We start from the raw sequence: 18,102 nt of genomic DNA, 5'->3' as shown, positions 1-18,102 counted from the left end.
CAGGACACCTTAGCAATACCACTGAACCTCCACACAGAGTTTTCAGACTAAGTTACCATCATTTCGTATGTACTGCCAAATACTAACCCCACTTTGCTCTCAGGTGTGGCATGACTGTCTTTTCTACAACTTCCTAACATTTTCTCAGTTAAACCTATTTTTAAACCTTTCTGTATTTTCCATGTCTACAGAGAAAGCAACCTTCCACAGGGAGTGGCTGCAAATGCACAAAAGCATTAAATTAAACATGACTAATTCCTTTGCCTCCTAACAATTGGGAACCACCAGCCTATAGGCACCGTTAGTCCATGGCACAGCACCATCATGTACCACCATCCCTATCCTCTTATCTGCATATCCCCTTGTGTTACGATCTTGCTGCATTTGGTTTGAATTTGTGCTGCAAACTCAGTTTCACAGAGTGTACCTGCAATGTCCAGGCACAATAACTGGTGCCAGGAGAGGTGTAGTGCTCTGTTCCCATTCCCACTGTTACCATTACTTGTAACAACATCTAGCAGGCCCTGCCTGGGAGCCCCACATGGTGGGGTGATGTACACCCTTGTCTTGTAGAACAAAAAATCCAAGACAAACGATGGATGCAGACAGACTGGGGAAGTGTAAGGAAACAAAGAGACAGCCTCGGCTAACATGGGAGGTGGTATTCCTGGTAGACCAGCAGTTGCATCCTCCCCAGAGCATCTTAGTCAATCCAAGCCACTCCTTGCTTCCCGCTACTCTAGGGCATGTTCCTCTCCAAGCTTTGCCAACGGTGCCTAAACACGTTTTCCTGCCCCCATCGGTTGGTTTGGTTGTCTCAGTCTTTTGCATTTCCTCCTCTGCTGTTCTCTGCTAACCCTGCTCTTGTCCCTGCAGCCCAGCTGCCTTTCATGGAGGCAGCTGGAAGGATGGCAAGCTGCTGCCATGTGCAGTACCAAAGCCACTTGGGCTGCTCAGAGGGACCTGACTGGGGCTCTGTGTGTTGCCTGCAGGCACCATGATCTCTCTGGAGCTGCTGATCACAGCTGCCACGAACCAGACACTTGAGCTCTTCCTCGAACTCGTATCTTGTCATCGCTCAGGCAAGGGACTACCAGGTACGCCTGCTTTGGAGCATGCAGTGTGCTCACCCCAAGGCCTGCTTACCTGATCAAAGCCAAGCTCCCTCTCACCAAACCCACTCCCAGATGAAAAGCATTCAGCTGACAGCCAGCAGGAAGGCACAGACTCAATGCAACGCCATGCTCTTTGTTTGTGAAAGCCACCTTCTTCATTACAGGCCCCCTCTCATCGCAGTTTCCCTTTGCAGAAAGCGAACACCCTGCTGTCCAGCTGTGTCAAGCCTCCCTGCCTGGGAGCACATTAGAGCCATTGTCAGCATAACATTTGAAGCTGGCCGCTCATGGCTGTGATTTATGCACATTTTTGTGATGAAATGCAGCTGGCAAGTGCACTCTGCTTTTATTCTTGGGGCTATATTACACTTGGTTTATTTTACCTGCCAGTTGAAATGCAAACAATCTGTCTACATTCTATATATAACCACCCGTTGCCATCATGTATGTTTATGAAGCATGGGGCTTTCATGGATTCGGTCTCAGAAGCCTTGCAGGGCACCGCAACTGTCTCAGCTGACTCGCTGCATGACCCAGATGGAAAAAACGCATCTGGGGGGTCCTGCACACTGTGGCTACATGGCGTGGGTCTGTTACTGGTGCTGTGCAGATCTCCAGTCTCCATGCAACAGCTTATGCTGGGAAGCATGTTACTATCACCTGCTTAAGAAGTCTGTCATCTTGGCAGAGAGCAGATGTGATTTATATGGCCAATCCCTCACCACAGAGAACAACTAATGGCGTAAGTGAGGGGAAGGAACCGAATCATTGGTGGTGGTAAAACGTGCCTACAGTTCCACAGGGAATATCCTAATATTATTCCCTAGGCTAATGAGCACATCTATAGGAACCAGATCAGACTGCAAATTCCCCTTGCCATGACTAGCTCTGTTGTTCTCCTGACTCTCCCCTGACTGCTCAGTATGTCAGCACTCGAATGAGTTATTACACTCAGTTTCTACATTGGAGAGGTGCTGTTCCTGTCTGGTAGGAGGCAGAGGAATGGAAGGATCTCTAGTATGCTTTCCCTTATATAGTAAAAAAAAATATACCAAGAACATACAATCCAACAGAAGAAAAACAGAGCAGTGGAGGAGTCAGTGAAATTACAGAAGACAGTAAGAGAGAGACAAGGCCCCGTGAACACCACTCGCAGTGGGCTCCCCATGGAAGGACGTGATTTACACCCTTTGCCATAACAGCTGCTAAGGTCCAGCAGACAGTGATGTAGCCCTGAGCTGGGACACCTGGCTTTTAACTGCAAACATTTGCCATCAGTTTAACCTATCTTGCCTCTGATCCTTGATTCCCTCTAACAAGGGAATGACACCTTGCCAGGTGTAAATGCTCATGTTATGAGCTGCTGCTGGCTCTGATCAGAAGCCTTGCAGCCTGAACTGTGCAGAGGGGATCCTAAAACTATTACCAGGTTCATTAATGTCCTGACAGAGTGGCTGTCTGCAGAAAAGGGGGCCTGGATAAAGGTGGTGTGGAGAGCACTAAAAAGGTGGTATAATCTTGGGGCACAAAAGAGGATGGGAAACATCCCTCTCTTCCCCAGGGTTGCCAGACAAAGCCCTTCTCTTCCCTCCCAAGAGGTAGAGACAGGATTCAGGTTATCACAAGTTGTTGAATGAGCCAAATTTCTGTTGCTCTGCTCAGGAGACCCAGTTTGCGTTCTTGACCAGTGCAGCTTCCCTACCAAACCAATGCTTGGGGAAAGCTGTCCACTTACTGATGGGACCTTGGACGGGGAGCAGGGAATGGACAGCTTGGTATGCAGCTGACAAAGCCCAAACACATGAAACAAAGGACTACTAAGGGCAGAACGAGTCTCACATCATTTATACAATAAGCACAAACATGTTGGGCTGAATTTTCACATCCCAGGCTGGGCTGGGGGAATCTGTTTGCTTCAAGTCCAGCCAGAGTGTGAGTTCTTAAAATTGGATCGCACAAAAATTTGGAAGAGTTTACAAGTTTTGCTAGCTGAAAGTGAGAATCTCAGATCAGGATAATATTTTATTGACTCACAACTCAAAAGGAATTTAAGCAATTTGCTTCAAACACTGCTGAAAGATTCTCCTCTGCTTTCTGAGTAAGTGCTGAGCTTTCCAGGCCAAACCAATTTTTCAAGCCAAAATTGACAAATGCTAAAATAGAACATCACTAGAGAAGCTAGTTGCTACCTTAAATCACACAGAATTACTTTTACTCCATAATAATAAAACGTGCTACTCAAACCCAATACTCCTCTTACACTGATAAGCAATGGACCACTGGGTGCCCACCAAGGTCAGCTCCAACCTACTCGGAAGACAGCTGCTCTGAACGAAACATGCCATGGATGAGGGGTCAGAAAAGCAATTAAAAGCTCTTTGAACAGCAATAGCTTGGAACAAATACTAATTTGTACTTCTCTTCTGAGAAGTGAATACAAAATAGCATTTCTAGTGCCATTTGATGTAAATTGAGCCTTTTATGTGGAATCATTACAAGTATCAACAGCTACTTCTGCAAATTCCTCTGGGAAGCCCAGCGGGGGTCTCTCCTCACAACTTAAACTAGAGGTCCTCATGGATGAATTCAGAGCTCACCCTTCTGCAGAGATAACACCAGCATCTCTCTTGGACAAATGAACAGGACTCCGTCCTCCTACTGGGCAACTGGGGAGCTGGGAATCAAAGCAGACCAAAGAAGTAGCAATTATTTCTTCAGACCAGTCAGTGAAAGACACACAGAAGATGACTCTGGGACAGAAAGGTATCAGCTTTCAGTGGCAGAGAGGCACTTGGAAACACAGCTGCTGGAACAGGACCTGCCTGTGCCAGGCATCTCTCCCCACTGCCCCAAAGGCATGGCAGAGGTCATGCTTTTGGAGTGCACTGCTCCTGCTTGGTTGCTGCAGTGCCATGGCACATTCTCAGATACTCTGGAGAATTGTCAGCTCCAATGAATGCATAAGAAAATCATCCAATGTATTGAAATTGCCTGGAAGATTAATGCAAGGATTGCCTCCTTCTTTGTACTTGGCTTTCCTCATCTGTGGGAGTGCTTATGCGTGCTGGAGATAGACAAATAAATAAATAAAGCATGAGAGGAGGAGAAAAAAAAAAAAAAAAGAAGAACTCCAAACCAGCCAATTAACCTTTGAAATACAAGTTGTGCTGCTGCTAACTAACAGCACCCTGTAACCTCCTAATTACCAGCCACATACAACGTGGCAGTTGGACACAGAGCTGGCTGTTAACCCTGCGGATGCGCTGTGCGGGAGGATCCGATTGCCGCTAATGACTGAAGTCCCAAAGAAACTCGTTTCCCATCATCAGCTGCCTCCTGCTACCCGGATCTCCTGCCGCAAACCGGCTGTGCTGCCATGAAATCTTCAATCTGCCTATGAGAAGAGCAGGACTGCTAAAGGACAGCTCTGTGCAAAGCTGTTCTAGCATCTCCTCATCTTTCCAATGAGTCAGCTAGCTGCTACAGTGGTCGTGCCCTTAGCCACAAGACAGGATCCTTGCCTAAAAGGGTATTGTGTGGGCTACGTGCATTAAATGGGGTTGTGCCAGCTACGTTAGCCAAGAGCAGCCAGAGTAACCATGTGAGCAGGCTGCTGCGAGCTTCAAATTCCCCTAAAAACAGATATTGAAGTCTTGAGGGGATTTGAATACGGACGGGTCTCTCTCATTCATCTGGAGGTAGCATCCGGGACTGTGGCAGTACGGACACAGATCACCTTCTTGTCTTGTCAAAGGGTGCTACCAAAGTGCCTCTATGGCACACATGCCCCCATGCCCTGCGTCTACGATAAGGGCCAGCAGTAAAGCTCACCGGGTTTTGCCTCCAGCCTGGCGCACTGCAACCTCGATTTCCTCATCCAGAAGATATGGACAATAATGCTCGATTGCCTCAAGAGGGCTCCGTGAGACTTCTCTGCAGAGCGCTGCTATGTCCCGGGATGAAAGGTGAGATAACATACCAAGGACTAGTACTGCTCTATCTTCCACACCATATGTTGTTCAGTACCCTGCACCCCTCCCACACACACAGAGGATTGATGCCTTGGCTTTGAATAGCACTCTGAAATAAAAATGTATATGGTGTGCCCATCTTTTTGCAAAGCCATTGATGACTATGAAGTCTGAGAAGCCAGAAAAGCAAAGCAGGGAGCCATTAATAATTTTTTATAAAAGGGACTGGGCATTTCCTTACAGACATTGAGGTTTGTGGAGGGCTTCCCTGTGGCTGCTGCACTGATTGCAGCCCAGTTTGCTAAAACCCGTCAATGGCTGAAAACAAGTGGCAAGAGTCGAGACCAGAGAACCTGCTTAAGCTGTTCCAACCAGAGCAAATGTCTCTATGGTAGGTGATGTTTTGCAGTGCTTCAGGGCCCAGGAGTACCCCGCCCATGCTGCTGTCAGCCGGCACAGGAGGCCTCCTCAACGGGAGCCCTTGAACCCAGCTCTCTGGGTAACACTGAACAGCTCAGTGGGAGCGAGGAAAGCAGAGGAGAGCAACAGAGTAGCTATCCTTGTAGGCAGCTCCTAAATCCTTATGACTTGGGGAATGGCCTCCAGCTTTGCCCTTGGGAGGATGGAGAAGGAGACGATGGCAACACCCGTGCCTGCTTAACAGCCTGGGGAAGGCTCACACCTTCTCGCCTTGTAATACTTGCTCTGAGCAGAGGTGCAGAGTGACTGGGCAGCATCCATCACTCAGTAACCAGAAAGCTGTGATTAAACTGTTTTTCCTGGCAAGGATCATGGCATACCCAAAAATGAGCCATTCTCACCTCCCCTCCGTCCCAGCACCATGCTGTGTGTTCGTGACAGCTTCACTCAGGCATCTCCTTCTTATCTCCACACAAAGCCAGCCCCCTACCCTGAGTCTTGCAGCCAATTCTCACACAAGGAGGGCTGCAGGTTCTGAAATCACCCCGCTTTGCTCACAGAAGTCCCAGCCTTTCATGCCAAACAGTCTTGGAGCCTGCAGCCATTTTCTATTGCTTTCGAATGGTGTCTCAGCCTCTGGTGATGCCCTGGATGTCACTCTGTTGATAGGAGAGTGTTTGGGCGAGGTGTTTCAAAGCTGTGAATTTGCAGCCCAGAAAGCCAACTGTATCCTGGGCTGCATCAAAAGAAGCGTGACCAATAGGTCGAGGGAGGGGATTCTCCCCCTTCTACTCCGCTCTCATGCGATCCCACTTGGAGTACTGCGTTCAGCTCTGGGGCGCCCAACATAAGAAGGACATGGACCTGTTGGATTGAGTCCAGAGGAGGGTCACGAAGGTGATCAGGGGGCTGGACCACCTCTCCTATGAAGCCAGGCTGAGAGAGTTGGGGTTGTTCAGCCTGGAGAAGAGAAGGCTCTGGGGAGACCTTAGAGGAGCCTTCCAGTACCTAAAGGGGGCTTACAAGAAAGCTGGAGACGGACTTTTTATAAGGGCATGTAGTGATAGGACAAGGGGTAATGGCTTTAAACTGAAAGAGGGTAGATTTAGGTTAGATGTAAGGAAGAAGTTCTTCACTGTGAGGGTGGTGAGGCACTGTCATGGGTTGCCCAGAGAGGTTGTGGATGCCCCATCCCCGGCAGTGTTCAAGGCCAGGTTGGATGGGGCTTTGAGAAACCTGGTCTGGTGGAAGGTGTCCCTGCCCATGGCAGGGGGGTTGGAACTAAATGATCTTTAAGGTCCCTTCCAACCCAAACCATTCTATGATTCTATGATCCTATGGGCTCTAACAGCTCCATGGCTCATTATCCCCGCTGTGTACCAGAGACACTTTGCAGTCAGGCACGTGGAGGAACTTTTACAGGTTTCACTTCAAAATTCCTCCCTTTTTATTGGGCCCACGCTGGGCAGTGCCTGTGAGCAAAGCTGGCGGGAGTCTGATGCTCCGCAGCCAAAAGCTTCAGAATCTTTATTGCCATTGGCTTTGAGACGGTTTAAAGCAAATCTTTTACAAGGTAAAATCCAATATAAACCTGCCGGCTACAGTTTTCCTTTGTTAGCAGCAAGGATGTAATTATCACAATTTACCTTTATACGAGTGATTGTGGACAGACTCCATGCGATCCCTGGGCTTTCTCACTGCAGCCTGCCTAAGGTTTTCCCCCAGCACCCATCATGGCAATATCCAAGGACTGACAAAGCTGTATCCGCCTGACAAAAGAGTATCCATGCAGAAATGCAGCCGCCGTGAAGAATGAATGGTCTATTCAAAGGCTACTGACAAGGTGTATTTCCTAATTTTAAAACTTGTTGTGGAACAACTAACCAGACAGAAAGCTGACAGCGACAGCTATTTCTTTGTTGGGTTTGGACGGTCTCTGCTATAAGTGTGAACTAATTTATTGTTGCACGGCTGAGGTTCATGTGTTTTAGCTGAGTACTTACTTTTCTGAAAGAAAATATGTCTCAGATAGCATAGAATATGCAGGTTTAAAGTACACAAGTGGAGAGAAAATAAAGTAGCAGCACTCTAGAGGATTGTTTGCCATGGTCCCGAGCAGGACTTAATCCTGGGAAATGATGGAGAAGAAAATGCAGAGTCTGTTGTCCTGCCTTTGGATGTACTGTGCTACTCTCTCTGCCTTTCCTCCTCACTCCTGAGCAGACCGACCAAGGCAGAGAGGAGGAATACCTTTATAAATAACCTTGACCTGGTCCTGATCCTGCAGTGGAGATTTTGGGGGAGCACTGGATAAACCTTTGACTATCCACCTCACAGAAGATCAGTATGAGGATTTCCTGGCCTCACTGGGATGCACTTTCTGCACCTGATACAGAGGCGGCACAAGAAATTCCAGAGCACGTCTTGAGAAAATCGTTGAAAGTAACCAGTTTTCCCGAGAAAGAAAAGCCCAGAAAAGCATAGCTTTCTCCAGAGTGACCAACTGGAGATACTCAGATGACTCACCTCCCTCTCCCATTGCACAGCCCCTCAAGCTCCCATCAGCCAACAAGGACAACCTGTCCTCAGCTGCCAGCACTGCTTTCTGCCATCACTGTGTTCAGACTAATACTGGGAACAGCATGATTTCTCATTCCTCCCTCCAAACGCTTAAAAGAAAGACCTACTTGCACCCTATGAGATCAAATTAAAGGGTTTGGAGCCTTCAGGGAGAAACAAACTTTTTTTTTTTTTCTTCGTCACTTTTAGCATTGCCTGATAGTTTAAGTCTTTATTTAAAGGTCCAGGATCAAAGAAGAAACTTCTGCGTGGGTTATTTGCACTACAAGGTCCACTGTGCACTACCACCGTCAGACCAAAGGGGTATTTCCATCAGAACAATTCATGCTTATATGAATAATTCACAGCAAACAACTTAAGCAGTCAGGCTCTGAGCTGCCGCGTCCTAACACACACATTTACACTCTCCACACCTCAGCAGCTCTGCCAGCCACCTTCCAGGCTTTTCACGCACAGAAGGATGCTCCCGCTCATCACACGTCCGCAGGATCAGGCCCTCAGCCCCATTTGGAGTTTCCAACTTGCATGAAAATCCGCTTGCTCCTCCTCTGGCAGGGCTTCGACAGAGTCACCCCAAGCTACCGCGCAAGCCACCATGCCGCGAGCACCTGAAACCACAGACCCTCAGGGCTCTTCAGGTCAGTCCCGCACTCACCTGCTCGTGGTACTCGATGCCCATGCTCAGCGTGTTGATAAGAATGGCTATCATAATCCCCCGGTTGAAGTACTTGCTCTCCACGATCCTCTTCAGCTTGCTGCCGAAAGCCTTCCACAGGCGGGTGACCTTGTTCCTCTCCTTGGGTTTTTTCTTCTTCCTCCTCCTCCTGCCCCGCTGCTGCTGGAGCTGGTCTCTGTGGTCGCCGTGCCGCAGGTCCTGGGTGAACTCGTAGACGCCATTGCTGTCGGATTCGCAGCTGTCGGACTCGCTGAAGGCGAACTCGGGGTCCTCCAGGAGGCTGGCGCAGAAGGGACAGTCCTGCAGCTCGCAGATCAACGTGCCGCCCGGCGGGCTGGACAGCGGGCAGGCCGCGCTCAGCCCCGACAGCCGGCTGGGCGTCCGCCGCAGACCTGCAAGGGGAGACGCGCGCCATGAGCCACCTCACACCCTCAACATGGCGGACAGCCTGGTGTCCCCGCTCGGGCGGCACTGGGCCTGTCCAGGGCAGAGCAGCTTCTGCTGCAGCCTCGAATAAATGGAATACCCTAATACAGCCTTCTAGCCATACATCTTACCAAGCGGCTCTTGCTTTATGTCATTTTTCCCTCTGTTCCCCTCTCCCCAAGCCCTGACACCCACCCTCTAGCCCCCTCCATGGAGAGGCCTCTCTCCACAGAGCGTGGCAGACATTTTGTGTTCTGCTGTTGCGAGAAGACTGACTGGCACACCTCTCACTTTCAATTATTTTTGATTATATCTGACCAGGCTAACATCATTAGCGGTGATCTGAGCGCTATCAAGCTGTTGCACCCAATTTAGATAGCGCTTCCATTTAGCTAATAATGAGGAGGGAGAGGGAGAAATGGACCAAAGGTGGCTACAGACCACGGATCACAGCTTGGAGAGTCACGTAGTCCCTTCAGTCTCCTTCATCCCTCCTTCAGCCTTTAATAAAGCTCAGGTGAAGTCTTTGCTTGAGGCACAGGACTGAGTGTTCAGGGTGTTTTAAAATCAAACACATTGCCACATGTTTTGTGGTGTGAGAGAAATGCTGACTGCCCTCTCAGAGCCAGGGTACGGAGATGATATGGACAAGTGTAACAAGGATGATTCAGGTGGAACAGGAACCAGACTTTATCTCCTCATATTTAGGAACCAAATTCCTAGTTTCCTCATATTTAGGAACCAGATATTAATGGCAGACCCCCCCCCCATGAATGCAACAACTGCAGGCATGGGATCCTTCTTACAAAATGCCATTCAAGCATCAGTGAAAGCTTTTCTTGAGATTCAGGGAAATAAGGTGCGGGGACAGTTTTCCCCTGTAACATGCCCCTGTCTGGAGGTTGGATGGGGACACTTGGGTCGGTTTTGGGGAGACAAAGCAAAATGCAGTGGATGCTCCTGGCTCTGGGCCCAGGAGCTTGGAGCTCACCCAGCAGTAATGCTGCTGATTTCAGGCACTCCTGGCTGAGGACGTCTTTAAAGAGAAGGCAGCACCAAACAAAATAAAAGCACCCCATTAGCTCGAAAACCAGGCTGTGACAAGAGTCGAAATATACTTTACTTGCCTGAATGTCACTCAGATATCACTGGCCTTCGAAATAGCCTTGCAGCCTCCTCGTTCATTATGTCAAATACACCAGTAGGATCAGAAATATTTGCCCCCTTACTCAACCTGCAAGCAGCACCAGTGCAGCACTGCATATTAGCATGGCATTTCTGATCAGGACCGATCTGATGAGGAAAGACTGCAGCACAGCCACAGTAGCACGTATAGCAGAGGTAGTGGGCTTCCCAGACGTCTTTTAATGCTATCAAAGTGTTAAAAATTATATGAAAAACACTGGCGCCGCAGATGTCTTCAAAATACCAGAGTCTCCTTGGCTGCCTGCTAAAATAACCTCACAGCATTGCAGGGCACGAGAACACGGAGGAACAGGCTGTACTTTATGCTGTTCAATTCCACAACAAAAGAAGGGAAGAGAATACTCTCTCCCACAATTGCATCTTTCCCAGCAGACACCAACCTTGCTTCCAGCTGGGGCTGTGAGTGCCCTGGCTGCTAATGCCTCCTTAATGCTCCCAATTATCACTTGTGTGCTCTCCTTGCACAAGTCTTGCAGTGAACAGACTCTGCTTGTTGACTTGTAAGAGTGGAGAGAGAATTAAGTGAAACAGCTCTTTGTTTGCCCAAAGAGGCCAGGAGGGTTGGGTGAGCTTGTGAGCCCACCTAACCTTCCCCGCCGAGCACAGGGTAGGGACTTAACATGGCTCTTTTGCTAAGTTTAGGCTGGGAGGGAGAAACATGAGTTGGGAGCTGTGCCTGACAGAACTACAGCCTCAGGAGCTAGCTTATTTGGCACTTAAAAACCCTCCTGAAGCCTGGAAGGCACATCCATCATCTCTGCTGTATGAAGATGGTTGCGTTGCAGAAGTGAATCTGACTCAGCCTTGTTGGTGTAGCAGGAGGGGCTGCAGCAGGAGTGGGAAGGGGGGCCTGGAAAGAGCCAGAGCCATGGAGGGGAAGAGCTGGGCACTGACACATTGCGTGACAGGGTCTCCAGATGGACCCGGCTGACTTGCTTCGCTTCCCAGCCCCTGTGCTCCTCAGGGTGCCAGATAAGCTGCCGCTCACCAGGCAAGAGCTGTGGCATCCACCCCTTTCCCTAGATATGACAACGCTTCTGAAAGAGATGAAACATTTTCAGGAGATTTGTTTAAAGCATTTTGGCATCCTCTGGGTTGAAATGCCTCTGTAAAAAGAGGATACTATAATTGCATTATTAATAACAACTCCATCTAACCTCCGTCTTTCAAAGAACGACCACAGGCTATGTGAAAATCTCCTCAGTCATTGAAGTGGCCCTGGGATGTCACAGTTGGGACTGAGATCTGGGGCTTTCTTCTTCTGAAGAGGACCCCAGCAGCAGATCCCCTTGCAAGCATGAAGAACCAAACCTCTGACTTGAGCACTGCCTTCCATGCAACAGCTCTTCTGCTCATCCTTGCTTTCCCAGTTCCAGACTTCTGCAGAGCCTGGGCTTTTATCTCAAGGTAAATACACATTCTCATAATAACCTTCATTGACTGGCATAGTTAAAGATGAACCAGTGATTCATATAAAGCCCTTGCTTAACAATGGAAGAACGTTGCAACTAACTTTGCCCCCTTCTGCCCTCCTGCTAAGCTCCCAAGCGTACAGAAATGTCTGCCGAAGGCAATTCCTGTAAACAATCCACTTTACCCTTTTGTATGGTCACTTAGAAAAAACATATTAACAAAGACAAGCCACCCAACCTATTTGGCAAGCAACCTTTACTGTGACCCCCCCTAAGCTAGGCTTGGTATTTTTTCAGCACATACGTCACTAGGATAAATATTTGTGTCCATGCACACGCAGATAAACAGTTTTGGAAAACACAGGCATTGAAAAAAACAAATTATGAGTTTGGTTTAAAGAGATTAAAAAATAGAAGCTAGATCTTTTTTACTTTTTACTGTTTGAGGGCTTAGGACTCTATTTTTCAGCCTTTAGCTCCAGCCATGAGGACTGGAAACATTTTGCAAAGTAGAAACTAAGTGTTGCATGTAATCCCTGCTCCAGCGGTGGGTGATTTATATGTGAAGGGAGATAAAACTACACTAACTAGCAGTGCTGGCGTGGCTGCAGTCTGTACAGATAGGGATAGGACAGAGGTACAAAAGAGTCCCCAAGATGTCCCTCCTCCATTCAGACTGAATGGAGCTCCAAATACGCAGTAACACTCAGTCCTACATTTCTTCTGCATGTTGGGAAAGATAAGAGAGAAAGCCTGAGACCTGCAGCTCTGCTACATTTCTGCCCTTACATGCATCCTCTGAGGACTAGCACAGAGCAAGACCCTGCAGTGGCCATGGGCCTTCCTCCAAACCTTCTGCCCCTTCTTACCAGAAAGAAATTCGGAGGCTCAGGGGCCCATCAGAGCACAGCTAGGGGTTTCTATAAGTATCTGTTTTGAGTTCTTTCAGTGACTCCCTGTTTTAAACTTCTTATGTTTCCTATACCTTATGTTTCTCCACCAGCTTCCACCTGCTCTTCCCTTTCAAGGTACCATCTCCCAGCATCTGGGGCTTCTCTGGTGCAGGGCTGCAGCCGGCAGGTCCGTCATTCACCAGAGAGGTAATTCCATGGGCTGCATAGATCTGTTCTTGGGTGGGAACAGAAGGAGAATCTCCAGGATATCACTAAGCACATGAAAGGAGCTCAAAAACACATGCTTTGTAACCACAGGAGAGAGGCCTCCAGCGGTGGCCTGAACTCACTGCCCGGACCATCCTGTATCTTGCTTTACCCAATGACTGCAAATACAAGTGTAGAAGGAACAGAGCTCTCAGTCCCTCAACCTGTCCTACTTCTGGCTTCAGCGCTCAGTTCAAATAGCATTCACAAAACAGCCTCCATTTTCAGCACCCTACATGGCTGTCATTAACACCTTCAGTCTTGAGCAATTTGCCCTTTGCCCAGTTTTCCTAAGCAAAAGAAATCAGCTTGTTTGTCCTTACCATGTTCTCCTACCAGTTGCTGCAGCTTCCCATAAGAATCCGTGCCCAAATTCACAGGGCTATTAACCACGGCCACAGGTGAATTGCCATTCTTCTTTCCTTTGGGAACTGGAACAGAACTGGCCTTGCTAGTTGGAGAAGGCAGGATGGTAGGATAGTTCATGTTGCCATGGTTGGAGAGTCCGGCAGTCAGTTTAATGCTTGCAGGGGCATTGGAAGACTTACAGTTCACCTGTGGTCCTTCGACATGACAGTCTGCGTGGTAAATGCTGTGCACAGACTCCGAATCTGGAGGAGGAGCAGGGCTCTGCAAGTTGGGTGATGGAGGAGGAAGCATCAATTGGCCTCCAGGTTTCATGACCTTCAGTTCCAGGTCGCAGATCTCAGGGTTGGAGCATGGCCCCCGAGGGCTCCCATTGCTGATGTGATAGTGGTGGTGGTGGTGGTGATGGTGATGGTGGATGAGGTGGTGTATGGAGGTGATGCGCTTTTTGCCGCGGTGGCTTTGTCCATTTGTGGTGCTGTTTGGGTTAACTTTTTTCCGGCGCTTACTCTGCCAGTTATTGTACAGGCGTATTGTCCGCCTTTTCACCTTCCTGAAGATGTGGCAGATGTACTTGAGCAGCTCCTCGTAGCAGCTACCTGGCTCCGAGAAGCTGGCAATTGTGCTGTCGTTGGAGAGATAACGGGCCCGCTGCTCCTGCATCAGCTGGTTCTCCCGCTGCTTTGTTTCAGAAAACTGTGTTGCTATCACAACCAGGCACAAGTTAATCATGAAGAAGGAACCAACCTGGAGAAAACACAGGGAAAGGAATTAGCAAATTAGCAGGAACTTTACAAAGCAAGACACGTTCTTCGCCACCACATGCTGTCTGGACTTGAAGTGTGGTTCTTAAGAAATCCTGAGATTTCCAAACATGCCAAATCTCAGGGTCTGCTCACCAAATGTTATGTCAACATGTGCCTGAGCTGCTAAATTTGCTCCTAAGCCATGTTAAATTATTTTGGCAATGGCAGAGAAAGCTGTTAACAATAGCCTTCACCACTTTCCTCCCCTCAACAGTGATGACATTTGCTACTAACGCAGGGTGTATGAAACACAGTGCAATCGGTTACCACCACAAAACAGATCACTAGAAAACACCCAGCCAACCTGCAAGGAAAGATGGTCTGAAGTCCAATTTGTGCTGTACTGAAACTGCCTCTTCTCTTCCTCTATCACTTCACACCCTGGCAAATGTATGCCCTCATTTTGAGGAGGACAGTCAGGGTCCATGCATCGGTGACCTTGTACTCTTGTATCCTTCTGACACAGAGAAATGCACCTTCAGGAGACTCAGTGTTTCTAGAAAGGCCTGATTTATTGTTTGGTTGAGTTGACGTGTTCTTGGGTGATACCAGGTTTTCAAAATGAAGTCCCAAGGACAAGAATGTGAAGTGACCTAAGGCTACAACCTTCCCTCAGCTGTTGAGTCCATAAACTGGTTTTGCACCACTTGGGTTCATAAATCAGCCAGAGGAAAATGTCAAATATTCCCATCAGAGAATCAGTGCCCTTAGGCGTGAAAGGGACTGACGTCAAGAAAGTGCCACTGTCTACATGGCCAAACCTCTGTGCTGTGCTCAGTAGGAAACGTATGGATTTAATCTGGACCATTGTCTGGTGAATCCTCAGGGGAAGCCGTTGGGAGATGTTTTGCAGTGCTATTCTCCAGTTTGTAATATCAGCTTGGATACTGTTTGAGAAGCAGCAAGGGTGCCATTCCCAGCTCCAAGTGACTTGGAGATTAGTCACCTTCTGGCTTTTCTGCAAGGATCCATATGTAGAGAACGGCTCAAAAGAGTGGAGCGTAAATCTCTACTATGCATGGCCCATTGCTAAAGGCTCAAAAAAATCACTGGCTTCAGAATGCTGTTCATTACTGGGAAACTCTCACACTGCTCTGACCCATGCCTTTTCCACTGGTGGTGGGAGCTCTGGTGGTTTGACTTCCCAAGGCTTTCAAAACAACACTGATGAGGATGGGGTTATATATAAAGAATATCCAGCCACAAAAGCACCTCAAAGTGCCTCCGTCCCATGTCCTGCCTGACATCTACTTGGTACTTTTCCCTCTGCTCTCCTCCTGACTTAAATGCTTAACTTTTCCACAGATGTAGACCACTGGAGAAGGTTGTGCCCATTGTAAAAAAAGAACCTTGCTAACAGGGAATGGCAGCTTCTGAAGGCAACCTCCAGTGAGTAATACTTTGTTTTTAGGAACGACAGCACCGTAAGACCTCAGAAAGCTGCACTGCCATTATTATGGTTATTTAAAGGGCTCAGGTGAAGTTCAATAGTTTGAGGGCCCTTCATTGAAATGAGGTGTCCTCTGGCAGACTGAGGTGACTAAAAGAAGAAAAGCTACAGCCTCTCTGCTTTTTGTTCTGATTAGCAGTTGCTTGGCCAAGGCACAATAGTTAGGACACATCAAGGTGACAAGACCGAGACTGGGAGAGTAAGGGGGAGGGAAGACCATATGGCTTGACAAGCTGTGACTATGCATCACATGTGACACTAAAAAGGGCTATTGTAGCCAATAACCTGTCCCCGCAGCACTAATCACAACCCGAATGATTACACTTTATGGCGGGAGGAAAGTCTTCCACTCTGAATCCTAGCTGGCTCTTCTCTGTGAAAAGCCCAGGGAAAAACTTTACCCCACAAGGACAAGGAATGGGAGCATCTCACAGTTCATACTTACTATTATAAGCAATATAAAATATATAAAATTGTAAAAAGAATGTGCATCCATCACATAATACATGATGTCAACCCATCCTTCCAGGGTTATAACCTACAGGAAGACAGAGAAAGAAAGCGTAAGAACAAAAGTCAACCAAAAAGTTAGTAAACATCAATCTTCTGATAGTGCCTGGTACTCATCACGCCACAGCATCTCTCAGGATCCATCCAGACCTGCTGCACTTCTCTTCCCAGTTGGCTTAGAATAGCAGCAATGTGTGACCAAAGGACTGGCCTGAAGTTTCTACAGGAATCTGGTACAATTAAAGTGATAAAACATTACAATAAAACATCTGAAACACTGGTTCTGAGCCAGTGCAAAGAATTTCCGAGGAGGGATTATAAACAAAGGCCTCTCTGTGCAGAGATCTGGGCTTTTACCTTAGGCTCCTGGTTTTGTAATGCTACCCATAAAATTCCTAAGTTTTTAAGTCAATTTTGTTTCTGTAAAACCAATTTCTTTGTGATTCCTACTAGCTCACCGTTACAACTGCATCACCAATATCATAGTGGGAAAGCATCTGAATGGAAAAGAGTTACTTTAATTAAATGTAAAATTGATTTCATACTCGTTTTCTCAGTCTTCCTTCCACTAAAAAAGAAGCTGAGGATTTAATTAACACCACACAGGCTGTGTGCAGAGCAAAGCAAATTCTGCCATGTAATTTACACTTTTTATTTAGATAAAACATACCAAACTTCTAGTGCTATCTTGCTGCTAGTCCTAGACCTGAAATTCCAGCACAATTTCCATCAAAATCAAAGCTCCTGTCTGAATTTACTTGCAGCGACGTACCCTATTCACTACACCTAACGTGAGCCTTGCTGGTCCTAGCATAAACCCAGAATTGCCACCTGTCTCCAATTTCAGTGGCATCCTTCCTGATTTAAACTATGTTTGCAGCGAAGGAACTGTGAATTAGCTTGCTGTGAACAAGAAAAGGATCAAGCCTCATTGGTGTAGGGGACTTTCTGTATGATGCGTACAGGAAAGCTGATCCATAAAGCACTTGCTGTTGAGGCAGTGAATAAAACAATGTTCTTGTCACACTTGGAGCATCAGGGCAAAACACTTGCAGGGAAGTCAGACATGAATCCTAGCCACTTTTCTCCTGTTTTTTTCTTTACTTAAGGAGCCGGAAGAAGCTCCTAGATATGGATCTTTGGTATTCGACCACATCTGCAAGGGGGAGAGCATTGCTGTACACACAACCATCAGTACTCTCAGTTTCCCTGAGACTGTCAGAGCACCTTGCATTAGCTCATGTGTGCTGGAAGAGAAACACTACCTACTCTTGATTCCTCTCATCCTAAAGTCAAATGTGGTGATGTCTCACCAGCAAGTTTTCAAACCCACTTCCAGTGTTGAAGCACGCGTAACTTAACACCCACCACGCAGCTGAGTGAGAAGAAGCCAGTGAATACAGCTCCATGCTAAAACCAATAGACACGATCTGCCAAGGAGCAGGTAAAAAATGTCTCTGTAGCTGTTTGACTCTGTCAGCATTGCTAAAGACTTTGAGCAATCAGGTCTGATGACATGCTGGCTGCATTTACACAAACTGCACCCACCTCTCCCGTTCCTTATTACATGCATTAGATACTTTGATATCACATCCTTGCAGCTGGTTAGTAGTGTACAGGTATCAGACAGCAATGCTATGCTTCCAGCAGCATGGGTTTAACAAAACCAAAAAGAATGCTTTTGGTCAACACGAACCCCAGAGATCAATCTGTGGGAGAAAGTTTTCCACAATGGACACATTTTTTTGTGTGGATACAAGTGCTGTTATTCACCCTGGAGTCTGAGAAGGGGTTAAGCTGTCTGGGCAGACACAGGCAGTAATCAGTCTGTTCAGCAGTATGAAACGGACAAGCAATCAAACTCAAGCTGCCTTTTTCTGCCTTGCCTTTAACACAGTTGAAACATTTATAGAGAGCAAAGTTCTTTTCGGTGGCATTCCCTGCCTCTGTTGGCTGTGCACAGGAGTCGATCATGTCTTGCACTCAATGCCTGCGGAGGTTCAT

The 18,102-nt window shown here is 47.6% G+C and overlaps 1 protein-coding gene across 1 annotated transcript in view; it reads right to left on the bottom strand.

Moving 5' to 3' along the window:
* CACNA1H (calcium voltage-gated channel subunit alpha1 H) overlaps nt 1-18,102 on the bottom strand; it is a 255,993-nt gene that overhangs the window by 75,453 nt on the left and 162,438 nt on the right. Inside the window, 3 exon segments of the mRNA XM_030002143.2 lie at nt 8,742-9,154; nt 13,290-14,079; nt 16,034-16,126. Coding sequence (XP_029858003.1) covers nt 8,742-9,154; nt 13,290-14,079; nt 16,034-16,126 — 1,296 coding nt within the window.

This window comes from Aquila chrysaetos, chromosome 25, assembly GCF_900496995.4.
Source record: "Aquila chrysaetos chrysaetos chromosome 25, bAquChr1.4, whole genome shotgun sequence".
Classification (NCBI taxonomy): domain Eukaryota; kingdom Metazoa; phylum Chordata; class Aves; order Accipitriformes; family Accipitridae; genus Aquila; species Aquila chrysaetos.
Note: the sequence above shows the minus strand (reverse complement) of the source record. Positions and strands in the feature narration are given on the sequence as shown.